General features: G+C 43.9%; 1 protein-coding gene across 3 annotated transcripts in view; it reads left to right on the top strand.

The window, feature by feature from the left end:
- LOC113153400 (deleted in malignant brain tumors 1 protein-like) overlaps positions 1-15,556 on the top strand; it is a 39,613-nt gene extending 24,057 nt beyond the window's left edge. For 2 of the 3 annotated variants that reach the window (XM_026347019.1, XM_026347010.1), the window contains exons 9-12: positions 6,402-6,710; positions 8,233-8,286; positions 14,842-14,985; positions 15,072-15,548. In XM_026347019.1, coding sequence (XP_026202804.1) covers positions 6,402-6,710; positions 8,233-8,286; positions 14,842-14,985; positions 15,072-15,103 — 539 coding nt within the window. In that variant the 3' untranslated portion in view covers positions 15,104-15,548. Of the gene's footprint in view, positions 1-6,401; positions 6,711-8,232; positions 8,287-14,841; positions 14,986-15,071 lie in introns of all 3 variants that reach the window. The other variant, XM_026347028.1, reaches the window with a different exon arrangement.
- The last annotated feature ends 1,024 nt before the right edge of the window (positions 15,557-16,580 follow it).

Raw genomic sequence — 16,580 nt, 5'->3', positions numbered from 1 at the left:
TTGCCCACCACTACTTACAAACAAAACAGAGGTTCCTGACAGACAGACGAACACACAAACTGACCAAAGTGGTGGATGATACCATGAGCACGAAAGACACGACAAACCAGCAATGAACTGAGGACTGAGGGGTGCTTATAAAACAGGAGGTAGTAACAGGTGAAATGAATCGGTAATCAGTCCAATGTGTGGAGAGTGGGGGAAGACGAAGTCCATTGTGTGGGTGTGGCAGGAGGGTGAGACCAAGAACAAAACAAAACCAAACCAAACCAACAGACAGGAGCAGAGGGAGGAAGTGTAACAGAAGCAGACAGAGAGTGAGGTCCAGAAATCCATAAACAATTTGAGCAAGAGAAAACACAGGATTCAGAGAGGAAGTCAAGAGAGAAAAAACAAAGCTAAAAATCCACAATCCAAAAGAGTAATTTACAGACAGAAAACAGATCAAATCACAGAATTGAATTAAATCCTCTGACCACTGAATATCAGATCAGGTCAAACTGAAAGGACTTGATCTGAGAATCAGTGGTCATGTGCCTCAACTGGTTGGGGTGAGTGAAAGGGGAGAGAGAAAAGAACAGCAGGTAACAAAATCAACAAGCAGCACATCGGTCCAAAGGGATCAGTCCAGGTTGAAAGAAGAAACCACAATACAAACACTGGAAGGTCACTTCAGGAATGAATGCAGACGATCTGGTGGAGAACAAAGGGGCTGCAGACCTGATTATATGTGAGAGGGAGAGAACAGATAAAACTGATCAGGTAATCAGAGACAGAGGCACAGACAGAGAGGACAATTAGACTGTGACACATACAGTAAAGTAATTTTATTAAATATTGTTGTTGGTGCTCTAGAAAAATGTTATGGTACTTTAAATATCCCTCCGCTCGTGTTCGTCTTCCGCCCCCTACTTTAGTGTTCCCGGTCAAAATTGATCAGCCTGTTTTAACTGAAAAACCATTTTTCACCACCAAATTTTTTTTCAACATTCTTTAGATCTTAACAATGTCTCAAAGTAGTGTTTAACATGAATTTATAGAATTAGACATAAAATAACTGCAGTGAAAATACAAATAGGCACCGAAAATGTGTTACAAAATGAACTTGTAATGTAAAAAATAAATGAAAAACCAAAGAACAAACTCAACAGACATGCTCAACAGGATGACATTTCTATTCTTCTTAGGAACATATGACACAAGAGTGTGCGTGTCAGTGAAAGCACATTTTGATGAGAGTCCAGAGACTCTGGACTCTCATCAAGGGGGAAGTTCAGGCTTGTTCTTCCTCTCAGTCCCCACCATGGTGAGCTTTCTTTTCAGCAGCTCCTGACCAAGAGCAAATGATGTAAAGAAGTTGGCACATGTTATATTATGCCCTTGGAGACTGGTTGTCATGTCCAGCACAACACGCATGCCCTGGTTTTTTTTGGCCCTTCCAGTACTGGGTTTCTCCATGTATACCTGCATATTCCAGGCATGCTCCTGGTGTCACATGCTGCCCAGATCTTTATTCCATATTTCCCTGGTTTGCTTGGAATGTACACCTTGAAGGAACTGCAGCCTCAGGCACTCATCATGAAACTGTTGTAAAGACATAGATAGCTCAGAATATAGGCCTGCCAGACTCTATATCCCACAGACCTTTTGTAGCCTCATTGTTTGAGTGATATACTCCTGCTCAAATCAACAGACCTATGTAGGCTCCAGGTTTGTCATCTCCAGTATATTTCCCTCAATGGACAATGGGAAAAAGAGTTGGAAGCTGGACTTGATGTCATCCACACGAGATGTCTCATACCGTGTTATCCCTGCCATCATCTGTATGTTTTCCACTCTTGCTTTACTTCCTCTGTCTTGGGGGGATGAAGACCAGAGCAAGTGTCCACTCTTGGACTGGAATGTCTCCTCAGGTGCCTGTTCTTCAGGTGCCTCTCCCTCTCCATCTGTTGACTGGACAGTCTCCTCAACATCTGGATCAAAATCTGTGTTGTCTTCCACTTCCGAGACATCCTCCTCTATCTCTGGTTCAATTTCAGTGCCCTTTTCATCATGTCCAAAACCTGGATCAGAACCACTTAGACAGAGAACCCCCTGGTCAATTGCCTACTTATTGGGCTCAGACTAAAAGGAGTACAAGGCAAACATCAAGCTATATATATGGGTCTGTGGAAAGATGATACATTGATTAGTCTGGAAGGTGTGGTTCTCGTGGGGTATAGACACAAAAGCATGGGAAAGAGACGGGTTCACATAACAGACACCTGTCTAGTCGGCGTGAAGATATTATACATAGTTTCTTCATGAAGTTGGGAGGAACGGCACATAAGCGCGGGAAAGAGATGTATACCTGCAAAAGACATTATTTAGTCTGAAATGTCTGTGTGTGTGTGTGTGTGTGTGTGTTTGTTTGTGTAAGTGAGTGAGTGAGGGAGTGAGTGTGTTGGGGTGGTGTGTATGGGGATGTTTTCTGTCTGAAGGACCAATATAGTCTGGAAACCCATTCATTTCCTATGGCAGTCACTTTTAACCGGGAACACCACAGATGTAACAAGGTTGATTAAAACACTCAAAATTCAATGAAGGTGAATTTTACATGTTCAAGCGCATAGTGTGGAGGATATCATAAAGTCTTGAGGCAATCAAGTCAAGTCAAGTCAAGTCAAGAAGCTTTATTGTCATTCCAACCACATATAGCTGAAGCAGTACATAGTGAAATGAGACAACGTTTCTCCAGAACCATGGTGCTACATAAAACGGCAACAAGACAAACATGGGGCTGAGGACTGCTAAGTTGTCCTAGCAAAACACATAAAGTGCATCCTGTGCAACCTAGTGCAAACAGTGCAAGAACACAAAGAAAAAGTGCAGACAGACGTCAGAAGACAGTGCAAAAACAGAACACAAAACACAAAACAGCAGCGACCAGTAGCGGAAATGAATACAATTTACAACTGAGGGATGGAAACATGTCGAATCTAGCGAGTGTGTGTGCTCAGTTCAGTTTGTTGTGTGTGTGTTGAGGAGCCTGATGGCTTGGGGGAAGAAACTGTTCAAAAGTCTGGTTGTGAGGGCCCGAATGCTCCGGAACCTCTTCCCTGATGGCAGAAGTGTGAAGATTGGGTGTGAGGGGTGGGTGGGGTCGTCCACAATGCAGGTAGCCTTGCGGATGCAGCGTGTGGTGTAAATGTCCGTGATGGAGGGGAGAGAGACTCCAATGATCTTTTCAGCTGTCCTCACTATCCGTTGTAGGGCCTTGCGATCCGAAACGGTGCAGTTCCCAAACCAGGCAGTGATGCAGCCGCTCAGGATGCTCTCAATGGTCCCCCTGTAAAATGTAGTTAGGATGGGGGGCGGCAGATGGGCTTTCCTCAGCTTCCTCAGGAAGTAGAGACGCTGCTGGGCCTTTTTGCTGATGGAGCGGGTGTTGAGTGACCAGGTGAGGTTCTCCTCCAGATGGACACCAAGAAATTTGGTGCTCTTGACGATCTCCACTGACGCTCCATCGATGTTCAGTGGAGAGTGGTCACTCTTTGCTCTTCTAAAGTCAACAACCATCTCTTTAGTTTTCCCAACGTTCAGAGACAGGTTGTTGGCCTTGCACCAGGCTGAGAGCTGATGTACCTCCTCTCTGTACGCTGACTCGTCGTTCTTGCTGATGAGACCCACCACAGTCGTGTCATCAGCGAACTTGATGATCTGATTCGAGCTGTGCATCGCTACACAGTCGTGAGTCAGCAAAGTGAACAGCAGTGGACTGAGCACACAGCCCTGTGGGGCCCCAGTGCTCAGCATGGTGGTGCTGGAGATGCTGTTCCCGATCCGGACTGACTGGGGTCTCCCAGTCAGGAAGTCCAGGATCCAGTTGCAGAGGGAGGTGGTCAGACCCAGTCGGCTCAGCTTCCCAATCAGCTGCTGGGGAATGATGGTGTTGAATGCTGAGCTGAAGTCTATGAACAGCATTCGAACATATGAGTCTTTGTTGTCCAGATGGCTGAGAGCCAGGTGGAGAGTAGTGGTGATGGCATCGTCCGTGGAACGGTTTGGACGATACGCAAACTGCAGCGGGTCCAGTGAGGGTGGAAGCTGGGACTTGATGTGCCTCATGACCAGCCTCTCGAAGCACTTCATGATGATGGGTGTGAGTGCAACAGGGCGGTAGTCGTTGAGGCAGGAGACAGTAGACGTCTTCGGCACCGGCACGATGGTCGTTGACTTGAGGCATGTAGGAACAACGGCGCTGCTCAGGGAGATGTTGAAGATGTCAGTGAAGACATCCACGAGCTGATCTGCGCATTCCCTGAGGACCCTGCCAGGAACGTTGTCAGGACCAGCAGCCTTCCGTGGGTTGATTCTGCGTAGAGTCTTCCTCACGTCGGCTGTGGAGAGACAGAGCACCTGATCATTTGGGGGAAGGGTGGATTTCCTAGCTACCGTGTTATTCTTTACCTGTACCTCAAATCGGGCGTAGAAGTCGTTCAGCACATCTGGGAGGGAGGCATCGCTAACACAGACGGGTGGAGTTGTCTTGTAGTTAGTGATCGCCTGGATGCCCTGCCACATGCGCCGGCTGTCTCCGCTGTCCTCAAAGTGGCCGTGGATCCTCCTGGCGTGCGCGCGCTTCGCCTCTCTGATGGCTCGGGACAGTTCAGCCCTTGCTGTTCTTAAGGCCGTCATGTCTCCTGCTCTGAAGGCGGAGTCCCTTGACTTCAGCAGCGCACGCACCCTAGCAGTCATCCACGGTTTCTGGTTGGAGCGTGTAGTGATGGTCTTGGAGATGGTCACATCATCAACACACTTGCTGATGTAGCTGGTCACTGATGATGTGTACTCCTCCAAGTTGACGGAATCACCGGTGGTTGCAGCCTCCCTGAACATGTCCCAGTCGGTGCACTCAAAGCAGTCCTGAAGAGCAGAGATGGCTCCTGCTGGCCAGGTCTTTACCTGCTTCAGAACCGGTTGGGAGCGTCGGACAAGTGGTCTGTATGCTGGAATTAGCATAACAGAGATGTGGTCTGAGTATCCGAGGTGGGGGCGGGGCTCCGCTCGGTACGCGCCGGGGATGTTGCTGTAAACACGATCCAGCGCGTTCTCCCCCCTCGTAGCAAAGTCCACATGCTGATGGAGTTTAGGGAGAACTAACTTGAGATTTACATGGTTGAAATCTCCGGCAATGATGACCAGGCCGTCAGGTTGGGCGTTCTGCACGTCGCTGATAGCTCCATGTAGTTCACCCAACGCCTCTTTGGCATTAACGCCAGGAGGGATGTAAACTCCAAAGATGAAAACAGTGGTGAATTCCCTCGGTAAATAAAAAGGTCTGCACCGAACAGTCACAAACTCCACAAGTGGTGAACAGTAGCTGGAAACCAGTACAGAGTCCTTACACCAGTCCATGTTAATAAAAACACACACACCACCGCCGCGACTCTTACCACACAGAGCTGGGTTTCTGTCGGCTCGAAACGCGGTTAGGCCGTGTAGCTTGATGGCGGCGTCCGGGACTCTGTCGCTGAGCCACGTCTCTGTGAAGACAAAGACGCAGCAGTCTCTGTACTCACGCCGCGTAGTTCGCTGTAGTCGGATGTAGTCCAGTTTATTGTCCAGGGAGCAGACATTAGCGAAAAACATGGACGGTAAAGCCGGCCGGCTAGGGTTAGCACTTAGCCTAGCCCGGACACCCGCCCGTTTGCCGCGTTTCCGCTTCCTCGAGCACCGCTTCCGATGTGCCTTCGCCCGGCCACCGGCCTCAGGCAAGGCCGGAGACTGGGGGCCTGGTGTTCGTGGCCGAGGTCGTAACCCGAGGTCGCGGAGGTCGTCCTGCAGATCATCATGCAGCTTGGTCGGTGCATTATACCTGAGTCGAAGCAGCGTCTGGCGATCGTAAACCCGAACACAACTGTTGTTGGTGTTCATTATTGTGTGTGGTCGTGCTAAAAACGCGGAAAACCACGAAAAGCACCATTGTTGGTCTCCGGAGAGGCCGCTGCGAGCTACTGCCGCGCCGCCATCTTGAAAAAAAAAAAAAAAAAAAAAAAAAAAAAAAAAAAAAAAAAATCAGATGTAAAACACAATATTTATGAGTGTTCTAAGTTGTAAATCGGTCTGATTTGACCCGAACATGACAGGAGGGATATAAGTGAAATTTATTTTAGTTCAGATTTTATACTGTCTAAACAATAATAAAAAATGTATTAATTTTATGAAATAGCTGTTTTAACCATTTAAAATTCTGTTTATTTTAATAGTTTCTTTATAATAATAGGATTTTATGTGTCTTATGTGTTAATAAACATGTTTTTTTTTTAATATAGGTAAACATATTAATATATTGTTTGCTGTAATGATCTTTTGCCAAACAAAAAACAATTTTTAATTTCCATCGTTTGTTCTGTTCCTAGGTGTTAGGTTAGCTGGATCTGGATCTACTCGGTGCTCTGGAAAAGTTGAAATTTATCACAACAACAGCTGGGGAACAGTCTGTGATGATGAGTGGGACTTAAATGATGCCATGGTGGTTTGCAGAGAGTTGAACTGTGGTGCAGCACTGAATTCTACTCAGTCGGCTGCATTTGGTGAAAGAACTGGACAAATCTGGCTTGATGATGTGGCCTGTTCAGGGAATGAAAGCTCTCTAACTGAGTGTCAGCACAATGGATTTGGGATCCACAACTGTACACACAGTAAGGATGCAGGTGTGATCTGTTCAGGTGCAAAAAAATTTTACTTTTTGGTTTAATTTATTTATTAGAGAGGTGTTTCTATGTCCTAGCTTCATTTATAGAAATGTGGTCAAATGACTCCTGTCAGTATAAAGCAGCACATTCTAACTATATGAAAGACTGAAGCTCTACAATGAACACACAGTTTAATCATCATATATGAAACAGTTTCCACAAAACGTGAATATGTAACCTTCATGAAGAGAACATTTGTTAGACTGGATCTGAGTTAGCTATGTGTATCTCATAAACTGCTAAATGAGGGCATTTAATTATTTGACAATACTGTAAGAGTTCAGACCACTACCAGAAACAAGAGGACAAAACAGAGAGTAATTCACAGAGACAGAAAACAGGTCAAATCACAAAATTGAATGAAATCCTCTGACCACTGATTATCAGATCAGGTCAGTCTGACCTGATCTGATAATAAGTGTTCAGAGGATTCAATTGAATTCAATTTTATTTTATTTGTATTGAGCCAAATCACAACAGAAGTCATCTCAAGGCAGTTTACAGTGTTTAAGGTTTAAGACTTTAGAAAGTAATGTGAACCCAATCTCACTTGAGCAGCATTAGGCAACAGTGGAGAGGAAAAACTCCCTTTATAGGAAGAAACCTCCAGCAGAACCAGGCTCAGGTTGGGCGGCCATCTGCCTCAATCGGTTAGGGTGAGTGAAAGGGGAGAGAGAAAAGAACAGCAGGCAAGAAAAAACAACAACAAGCAGCAAATCGGTCCAAAATGATTACTTTATAAGAGTTGAAATCTATCACAACAACGTCTGGGGAACAGTCTGTGATGATGCCATGGTGGTTTGCAGAGAGTTGAGCTGTAGTACAGCACTGAATGCTCCTCAGTCGGCCAACTTTAGTGAAGGAACTGGACAATTCTGGCTTGATGATGCGGCCTGTTCAAGAAGTGAAAGTTCTCTAACTTTCAACATAGAGGATTTATGAACAACAACTGTTGATGCAGCAAAGACATTGGTGTGATCTGTTCAGGTGCAAAGAAATTTCACTTTTCCGTTTTATTTATTAAACATTATGTTGTAATACACTGACCATAGACATAGACTGGGTGTCCAGGGGTACCCTGCCTTTCACCCACTGACAGCTGGTATTGGTTCCAGCACTCCCACAACCCTTCAAGAGGAAAAGTGTTTATCATAACAGGTGTAGAGAGAGATGTTAAAGTAGAAACACTGTTAAATAAGTCCTTCACAGAAAACCTACATTTGAAACATAATATACTGACACCCTGTAGTTTTAAAAGATGAAATGTTTAATGCATTCGGCATAGAGTTAAAGGTGAGGTTTGAGGAAGAAGCCTTGAGATAATTAGATAATTGTCACATGCCACATGTAGTCCATGACAGTTGTACAAGTGGTTATCTCACCAATCCATGCTCTGAAATACAAAGTAAGTTTGTGAAGTGAATAAATTAAATCAGGTACAGTGCAGCTCAAAGGCAACACATTTAATGCTTTAATACTGTGCTTCTTTTTACAGCGAGCCTCCCAAAGCCCAGTATCTCCATGAATCCTGCTGGCGATGTTAACTGGGGTCAGTATGTTGACATCACTTGTTCAATCTCAACTAAGCGGAACATTTATTTTGCTTAAAAGCAGAATAAATAAGAGCAAATCTCTTCTGAAGACATCAGGGTCATATACAGTAGAAAGAATCAAACATCAAGTACCAACTCTGCTACCTTTAACATTTCTAAAGTGGACTTTGACAAAGAGGGATTGTACCAGTGTCAGTATAAGTACCAGAAAAGGGGCTCAACTGATGACTTCGGCTCCCCTTTAAGCAACTCTGTCAGACTCTCTATTACTGGAAAAAAAAAGTGTCTGTCACCCACAAAAGTAGGCCAACAACATAACAATCCATATAAGAAAGGACAGAGCAGAATGGTCCATTATCGTGTGCATCAAGCTACTTAAGATGTTTTATCAGTCTATAGTGCTAATAAAATCTTTGTGGGTGTGTGCTCCGGTGGTGGCATTAAGGCTGGTGAGACTAATAGACTGAACAAAATTTAGAAGCCATATTTAAACTGGAGGAAGTTGCTCTTGTTTATTTTTTATTTTCATAACAGAGCACAAGGATAGTGCATCAGTCAGGCAGCATGCACAATTCATTTCAATTGAATTCAATTCAATTCAATTTAATTTGTATAGCGCCAATTTACAACAGAAGTTATCTCAAGGCACTTTACAGTGTAAGGTTTAAGACCTTACAGAAAATATTTATACAAAAAATTATAGAGAAAACCCAACAATCCCATTTGAGCAAGCTTTAGGCAACAGTGGAGAGTAAAAACTCCCTTTAGAGCAAGAAACCTCCAGCAGAACCAGGCCTCAACCGGTTGGGGTGAGTGGAAAGAGAAGAGAGAAAAGAACAGCAGGCAACAAAAACAACAACCTGCCTCCCGAACCTGAACTGGGAGCTGGTTCCACAGGAGAGGGGCTTGGTAGCTAAAGGCTCTGCTTCCCATTCTACATTTGGAAACTCTAGGAACCACAAGTAAACCTGCAGCCTGAGAACGGAGAGCTCTGCTTGGAAGATAAGGAACTATGAGTTCTTTAAGATAAGATGGAGCCTGATTATTAAGGGATTTATAAGTGAGGAGAAGAATTTTAAATTCAATTCTGGATTTAACAGGGAGCCAATGGAGAGAAGCTAACGTAGGAGAAATATGATCTCTCTTGCTAATTCCAGTCAGAACTCTGACTGCAGCATTTTGGATTAACTGGAGGCTTTTTAATGAGTTATTGGGACATCCTATTAATAATGAATTACAATAGTCCAGTCTGGAAGTAACAAATGCATGGACTAGTTTTTCAGCATCACTTTGGGACAGGATGCTCCCAATTTTAACAATGTTTCTTAGGTGAAAAAAGGCAGTTCTAGAGATTTCTTTGATGTATGAAGTGAAGGAGATATCCTGATCAAAGATAACTCCGAGATTTCTTACAGTATTACTTGAGGCCAGAACTAAGTCATCAATGGTGAGAATGTGTTTAGACATAGTGTCTCTGAGATTTTTAGGCCCAAACAAAATAATCTCTGTCTTGTCTGGATTTAGGAGAAGGAAATTGGAGGACATCCAGGTCTTTATGTCTTTTAAGCATTCTTGAAGTTTGACTAATTGATTAGTTTCTCCTGGTTTCATAGATAAATATAGCTGGGTATCATCTGCATAACAATGGAAATTTATAGAGTGTTTCCTAATAATATTACCTAATGGGGACATATTTAAAGTGAAAAGAATCGGTCCAAGCACAGATCCCTGTGGAACTCCATAGCTGACTTTGCTGTGCATGGAAGACTCATCATTAACGTGTACAAACTGAAATCTATCCGATAGATACGATTTAAACCACTCTAGTACTGTTCCTTTGATTCCAATGACATGTTCCAGTCTGTGTAATAAAATGTTGTGATCTATACTGTCCAATGCAGCACTAAGATCTAACATGACGAGTATAGAGAGTAGTCCATTGTCTGATGCTAATAGAAGATCATTAGTGACCTTTACCAGTGCTGTTTCTGTACTATGATTTACTCTAAATCCTGACTAGAAATCTTCATACAAGTTATTGCTACGCAGGTGGTGGTACAATTGCTTAGACACTACCTTTTCAAGGATTTTAGAGATAAAGGGCAAATTGGATATTGGTCTATAATTCGCTAAGACCCCTGAGTCCAGAGTAGGCTTTTTGAGTAGGGGCTTGACTACAGCAACCTTAAAAGCCTGTGGTACGTAGCCTATTTGTAAAGATAGATTGATCTGATCTAATATGGACGTGCTGATCAAAGGTAAGACATCCTTGAGGAGTCTAGTCGGGATGGGATCTAAGAGACATGTTGATGGTTTAGAGGAATTAATTACTGAAATTAATTCAGAATGATCTATGGAGAGGAAGCAGTCTAAGTACGAGCGTGGATCTAGAGTTGTTGTACAGTCCATGCTATATGCAGGGAGGATCTGATCAATTTTTTCTCTAATAGTTATGATTTTATTTGTAAAGAAATTCATGAAGTCATTGCTGCTGAGAGTTGAGGGAATACTAGGCTCAAAAGAGCTATGACTCTTTGTCAGCCTGGCTACAGTGCTGGAGTAACATTGAAATAACTGCCTTCTATTTCGTATAGGCTTCGCCCTCTAAGAGCTGTCGCTATTGGGTTTATCCCCGCGCGCATGCGCAGTCGTGAAGAAATCTTTCGCGCCCTGTGCCAGCACAGGGCTACCTCACTCAGGTCCGTCCACAGAGTATAAAAGCCCTGCGTGACCTGAGAACTGCTCCCTTTTTTACTTCAGCGTGCTAATGCAGTCATCTTGTGAAGAACAGAAGATGTGTTCTGCTCTGCGTTCCACCGGCGGGGTTCGGCTGTGCCCAGGATGCAAAACCGCCTTCATCTTGGACGATGACCTCCATGCTCGCTGCGAAATCTGTCTCGGCCCTGAACATGCCGAGCTTGCCCTCACTCCTCGGGCCACGTGCCCCTATTGTGCACGCCTGCCCCTGGAGGAGAAGCAGCGACGGGTGGACGCCTTCGCGGTGCTCTGGGAGGACGACGGAGGCTACACCTGGGCTAGGCCAGTTAGCTTTCACATGGAAGAGAGAGAAGCTATCGATTGCCTTGACCCACCCGGTCTAGAGGGCGAGCTCCATGTAGGGCAAGAGTCCCCTGACTCGGCTCCCTCCATTGTGGACTCTCCTCCTGGTTCCCCCCTCTTCCTCGTGGAAGACATGGGTGACGACAGGATGGTCGAGCCAGCACGGCGACACGCCGTCTCCTCTCTTCCACCTGCCTGCCGGCCACCTGCCTGCCTGCGGTGCTCTTCTCAGGGACCTCCCTGAGATTATTAAGAGAGCGGCTGACAGGAAAGGTATTCCTCTGCCTCCGGAGCCGCCTGCACCTGCTCCCAGCGACATGGTCGCCGACGTCTACCGCAGTGAACAAGAGGCTAAACGCCTCCCGCTATGGTCGACTTTTCAGCGACTCGTCAGTCGGCCGCTGGGACCCGGCGACCGGCGTGCACCTGGTCAAACCCGCCTGCCGAGCCTCCTCGCAAGCAGAGACGGCAATGACGGGATGAGGGAAACGTGTGTCACTCCGCGGAATCTTCCGCACACAACGGCTCTTTTCAGAGCCAACCACCTCTCAATAAAGAGCAGTTTCCTGACATTCAGTCCGCTTCTGTCTCCTCTGAGTTTTTTGCGGCCGATTATGTTGACGCACACGTTTCCCACTCACATGTACATTTCACACACCCTGTGCCAGCGATGTGTTCTTCCCCCACCTCTGATCCTGTTGTAAGTGTTAATGGTGATTTTCCACTCGAGTGTGATTCAGACAACGACTCGTTTTCTCTGAATTCACAGCCCTTTTGCTTCCGCCCTCCCATGGGCTGCGATGAGCGGTCAAAACCCAGCTCTCGCGGCGGCGGAGAGGGCGCTCCTCTGGTTGTCAGCCATGTTCACAGAGGCTCCACAAAAATGTGCTCGCCCGCTTTCGGAGTTACCCGGTGTGGCGAAGTCTGCTTCCTCTAAACAGGTGGATGGACAGTGTAATAAGAAAAGGTTACACTCTCCAGTTCTCCTCTCCTCCTCCTCCATTCAACGGAGTGAGGGAGACTGTGATGACGTCTCAGGCGGAGACAGCCGCTCTGCAGACGGAATAGACGGAATTACAGGAGAAGGGAGTGATTTCAGAGATTCCTATAGGCGAGATAAACGAGGGGTTTTACTCTCGCTATTTTCTGGTGCCAAAGAAGACAGGCGGAATGAGAGCCATACTCGACCTGTCCCTGTTCAACAAACACATCATAAGGAGACCGTTTCACATGCTCACCATAAGACACGTGTTGGAATGTGTTCGTCCCGGCGATTGGTTCACGTCAATCGACCTAAAGGACGCTTATTTCCATGTGCCTATCATCCCAAAACACAGGAAATTCCTGCGTTTCTATTTCCACGGGGTTCAGCTTCAGTACAACCGTTTGCCTTTCGGTTATTCACTGGCTCCACGCACGTTCTCCAAGTGTGTAGAAACAGCCTTGGAGCCGTTACGCAGGAGAGGAATCAGAGTCTTATTTTATTTAGATGACCTGATTCTGATGGCTTCCTCCAAGGAAACTGCAGCGCTTCACACAGCGCAGCTTGTGGAACATTTGTCTCTGCTGGGCTTTGCCATAAATTGGACAAAGAGCTCCCCTCTGCCCTCCCAGTTTATTGTTTATCTGGGAGTGTGTTTGGATTCACGCAACATGAGAGCGTCGTTCTCTCCCGCGAGACGGGAGGCACTCGTTTCTCTCCTCACACGAAATCAATCAAATCAGTCAGCCTCGCCTCCAAAGCTGCAAATAAACTACATTTATTACAAATTCTCTTCTCACTTAAGGAGGCAGAGGAAAAACTAAACATGTGACAAACCGAGCAAGAGAGAGCAGGAGGAGAAGAGGGAGAAGAAGAAGAGGGAGAAGAAGAAGAGGGAGAAGAAGAAGAGGGAGAAGAAGAAGAGGGAGAAGCAGCCATGGCTAACAGAGTTTAGCTAGCAGACCTCACAACACAAGAATACAAGAGTAATAAGTATTATGAATGGTCCTTAAGCAACACAGGTGTATGTTCTAACTCTTACGCCAGTAGTGCTTTTCACTAACACTATGAATTTAGCTTAAAGTTTGTTAAATTTAGCGAAACAAACAGAGCATCTGAAAAGCGAGTCAGCGTCGACAACAGGAAGAGATACGATACGATACGCCTACCGTAGGAGGAGCAGCCAATCACATCCCATTTGCAGTCTGAATGCAGAGTTGTGTGGTTCAGCTCTCTGCTCTGACTGCAACTGCATGCCTTAGTGTTTAGGGACAGGGAAACAGGGTTTTAGCAGCAGCTGCTGCTCATTGGGGACAGTAAATGCAGAGCAATTTTGCTTTCACTTCAGGATGTACAACACACCGTTTGTCACTAGTCGCTTTTATAAAAAAAGTCAACAGATTTAGCAGAAAAGTAGACGCAGCTGAGCTGCACTCGTATTGTAATGGTGTCAGAAAAACATGCACCAGAGAGTCATATGTGTTCAATATGACCAAAAAGTGGAGTTTGCACAGTATCTTTCTTCTTTAATATCCCTATTTATCTTTGTTAATGTGTTATACACATAGTACCTATTCTATTTTGTTGTGCCTTTTAGTTTCTACTGTTCTTCTCCTTGTGTTGCTGTAGCAAGTGAAGTTTCCTCTTCGGCATCATTAAAGTCATCATATTAAAAGGTTCAGCCCTCTATTCTCAAAGCTCTTTCAGAATTGCCTTTGGGTGCAGCAGAGAGCTGTTTCAAATGAAAAAGCTCTCAATTCTCATGCAGCACAAGTTGTCTGAACAAGCAACCATCAACTGAAAAATTGTCAATGTTGTTTCAGCTGTGAGTTGACAAAAGACTTTTTCTTTCCTCAGTTTGAAACTCTTGAACTTGAAAAATGTTGGGTGGATAGGTTTTGGTATTCTCTAGAGTAAGGTTAGAAATCAAACTACAGCACTGGCACAAGACAAAAATCACAATTACACTTAAGAGTGGCTTCAATGATGAAATCTGGCAAAATAATAAAGCTGCAGGGAGAGGAAGAGACAGAGAGCAAGAGTTTACTCATATGTGGTCACAGAAGTCAGACTGAAGACCATGACATTTGTTCCATTGTCCTGTTCTGTAGTCAGTCAGCAAACTCTCTGTTCTTCCCTTATAACAGCTGAGTTAGATACTAAAAAGCTGAACAGAAGGACAGTTTTAATAGAAAGACTGATCTTGAAAGCAAACTGATCTAAATCAAGTACAGGTTATTCTGAAACAGGAAGTGGAAGACTTTGTTTTCATTTGATCATGCTGCATCAGAGATAGTGACTATTAGCTGAGAAATGTGTGTGCATGTGAAATATGTGTTTAGTGGTGTGAGCTTGTGATGTATTAATATAGTATCAAGTAATAAAAAGTATCTCTTCCTCTACTATAGAAGTGACAACTGCTCACTCTAGAGTAGCATTACATAACATCTGCTACAGTCAGACATACAGTACCTTGAAGGATTAACTGTACAACTCTTTTTCATTCTAGTGTCTTTGGAGCTGCTGGTCTCAGCAGTTGTTAAGATCCTGTTGCTGCTGCTCCTACCAGCCTTGTTAGTCCTGTGTCTGATCTGCAGGAAGAGAAGGAGGAGACGACAAACCACGCAGCCTGAAACCCTCAACTTAAGTCAATGTTCGTGCTCACAAGGACACAGTGTTTTTCTATTTTCATCAAAGTCTTGTTTGTATTCATATTTTGTTGTGATGCTTGTGTTTCAGTAAACGTTGGAGATGATGACGATGATCAATAATGTGAATGTTAATGAAGTGGAAACCAAAAAGAAACAGAGGAAACAAGCAGAGTGAAAGAAGAGGAAGATGATAATTGATCCAGCTGAAAATGAATCACACATGAGATCTCCAGGAGGATTTTATAGAGAATGTGAAGACCCCATTGTGGATCAGAAAGACACATTCTACGAGCCAGATGTGTCCACAGGCAGCCACATGTGGATCACTGGTGTACAGTCTTCATTACATGATATTCATTTTAGATGCTTCTGAAGTAGTTTAGTTTTGTCCTGTTACTCTTGCAGACGAGTGTAGTAATAATAATAAATATTTTCTTCTTTTCTTGTATTGCTTGGACTAAAAGGAACCAGTGAACGACTGGAATCAGTTCTGTCTCAGTTTGCCTTCACTTTTGTTTAGGACTTAGCTTCATGTGTTGTATTAATAATATTATGTTGAATCAAAAATCAAAAGCAAAGTTTTTATTTCTTTTTCTTCTACTTTTTGTTTTTATTACTTATGTAAATTGCAATTTATTTTAGTTAATTGTGTTTTCTTTTTTCATGTACAACAGACCTGTAACTTTTCCAGGAAAAGGATTCAATATTTTTTTACAAGCTTGTGTTGCTACAATTATCTTCTATGTTTTCTCACATCCTGCAAAAGACAGAACCTTTCTCTCCCGTCTGGTGTTACGTCTGATTCCATCTTTTATAATGCCAAAGACATTCGCACACACTCTGTACGGTGTTATTTATAGTAACAGAAATGAAGGCAACCTGGAAAAGATAAGCAATGCCTCTTGTAACCCAGATCACTGCCATATTCATTTAAATGAACTTCACAGGAGCAAATTAATTAACCTCAAACTGCTTCTTGTGGTCAAATGTAATGATCCTCTTTATCTAATTTACCTTCTATTACCATGCCATTCCCAACATTTACTACATTTGGTAATGTTGTAATTCCGGTTGGCTCTTTTTAATTTGATTAATCTGTTTTCATTTTACTTTGTTTGTTTTTGTCATTACCTGATCCTCTGTGTATTACATTTTACATTGCAAATACAAATAAAATATTGTTAAATTATCATTCAGTTCTGACTGTGGTGGTTGGGGTGTACAGAAATTGTTCAAATGATGAATGCACTGAAGTGGAGCAATATGTTATTGAACAACACAATAATATTAAATTGTATAATTTGACTACTTTTCAATTTACTCAAATTGAAGGTGAATGAGCAATGTTTCAGACATAAGATAATATCATGCATCCTCTTCTATCAAACTGAACTCATAATTGGACGTGATTAGACTGAAAATATTTCAAGACTTAAAAGAGTCAGTCCAAGACTTTTTATTCATGCCACTAGAGCTCAGAGAGAAGCTCCTCTGGAAGTCTGGTGATGAAGATGAAGTTGAACAGTTCATCCTAGACTTAGTCTAACTTAAGATCCTGCTCTCATTAGAGACAGGTTTACTGAGTGAAACAGTGAAA

The sequence above is a fragment of the Anabas testudineus genome, chromosome 8 (assembly GCF_900324465.2).
Source record: "Anabas testudineus chromosome 8, fAnaTes1.2, whole genome shotgun sequence".
Taxonomy (NCBI): domain Eukaryota; kingdom Metazoa; phylum Chordata; class Actinopteri; order Anabantiformes; family Anabantidae; genus Anabas; species Anabas testudineus.
This window is presented reverse-complemented; position numbering and strand designations above follow the sequence as displayed.